At 65.2% G+C, this 345-nt stretch overlaps 1 protein-coding gene across 1 annotated transcript in view; it reads right to left on the bottom strand.

The window, feature by feature from the left end:
* The window catches only part of NCOR2 (nuclear receptor corepressor 2), a 165,081-nt gene that overhangs the window by 4,574 nt on the left and 160,162 nt on the right, over positions 1–345 (bottom strand). The window contains exon 49 of the mRNA XM_025045498.1: positions 199–285. Coding sequence (XP_024901266.1) covers positions 199–285 — 87 coding nt within the window. The remainder of the gene's footprint in view (positions 1–198; positions 286–345) is intronic.

The raw sequence follows: 345 nt of genomic DNA, 5'->3' as shown, positions 1-345 counted from the left end.
CACCAGCCGGGGAGGGGGACAGACGGGGCGGGCTGGAGGGCCAGGCGGAGGCAGCCTGCAGACCTGGCGAGCTGAGAGTGAGTTCGCTCCGTCCGTCAGCAGCGGTTACGGGCAGAGCGGCGGGCAGGCTGGCACTGGCATTCAGAACGTTAAAAGCACCGGCGCCGAGAGGGTGCTCCTCCCACCGGTCATATTTACCCATGAGCGCCTTTCTAATAATGGCCTCCAGCCCCATGTTGGTGCTGGCATGCTCCTGCACGGCCTGGTTTCTGCAGGTCATGAGGCCTGGGAGAGAGACACACACGTACACACACACGGGGCCGGAGGGACACGGGGAGACGGGGA

Source organism: Pteropus alecto, unplaced genomic scaffold, assembly GCF_000325575.1.
Source record: "Pteropus alecto unplaced genomic scaffold, ASM32557v1 scaffold213, whole genome shotgun sequence".
Taxonomy (NCBI): domain Eukaryota; kingdom Metazoa; phylum Chordata; class Mammalia; order Chiroptera; family Pteropodidae; genus Pteropus; species Pteropus alecto.
The sequence above is the reverse complement of the archived record's forward strand: the minus strand, read 5'-3'. Positions and strand labels throughout refer to the sequence as shown.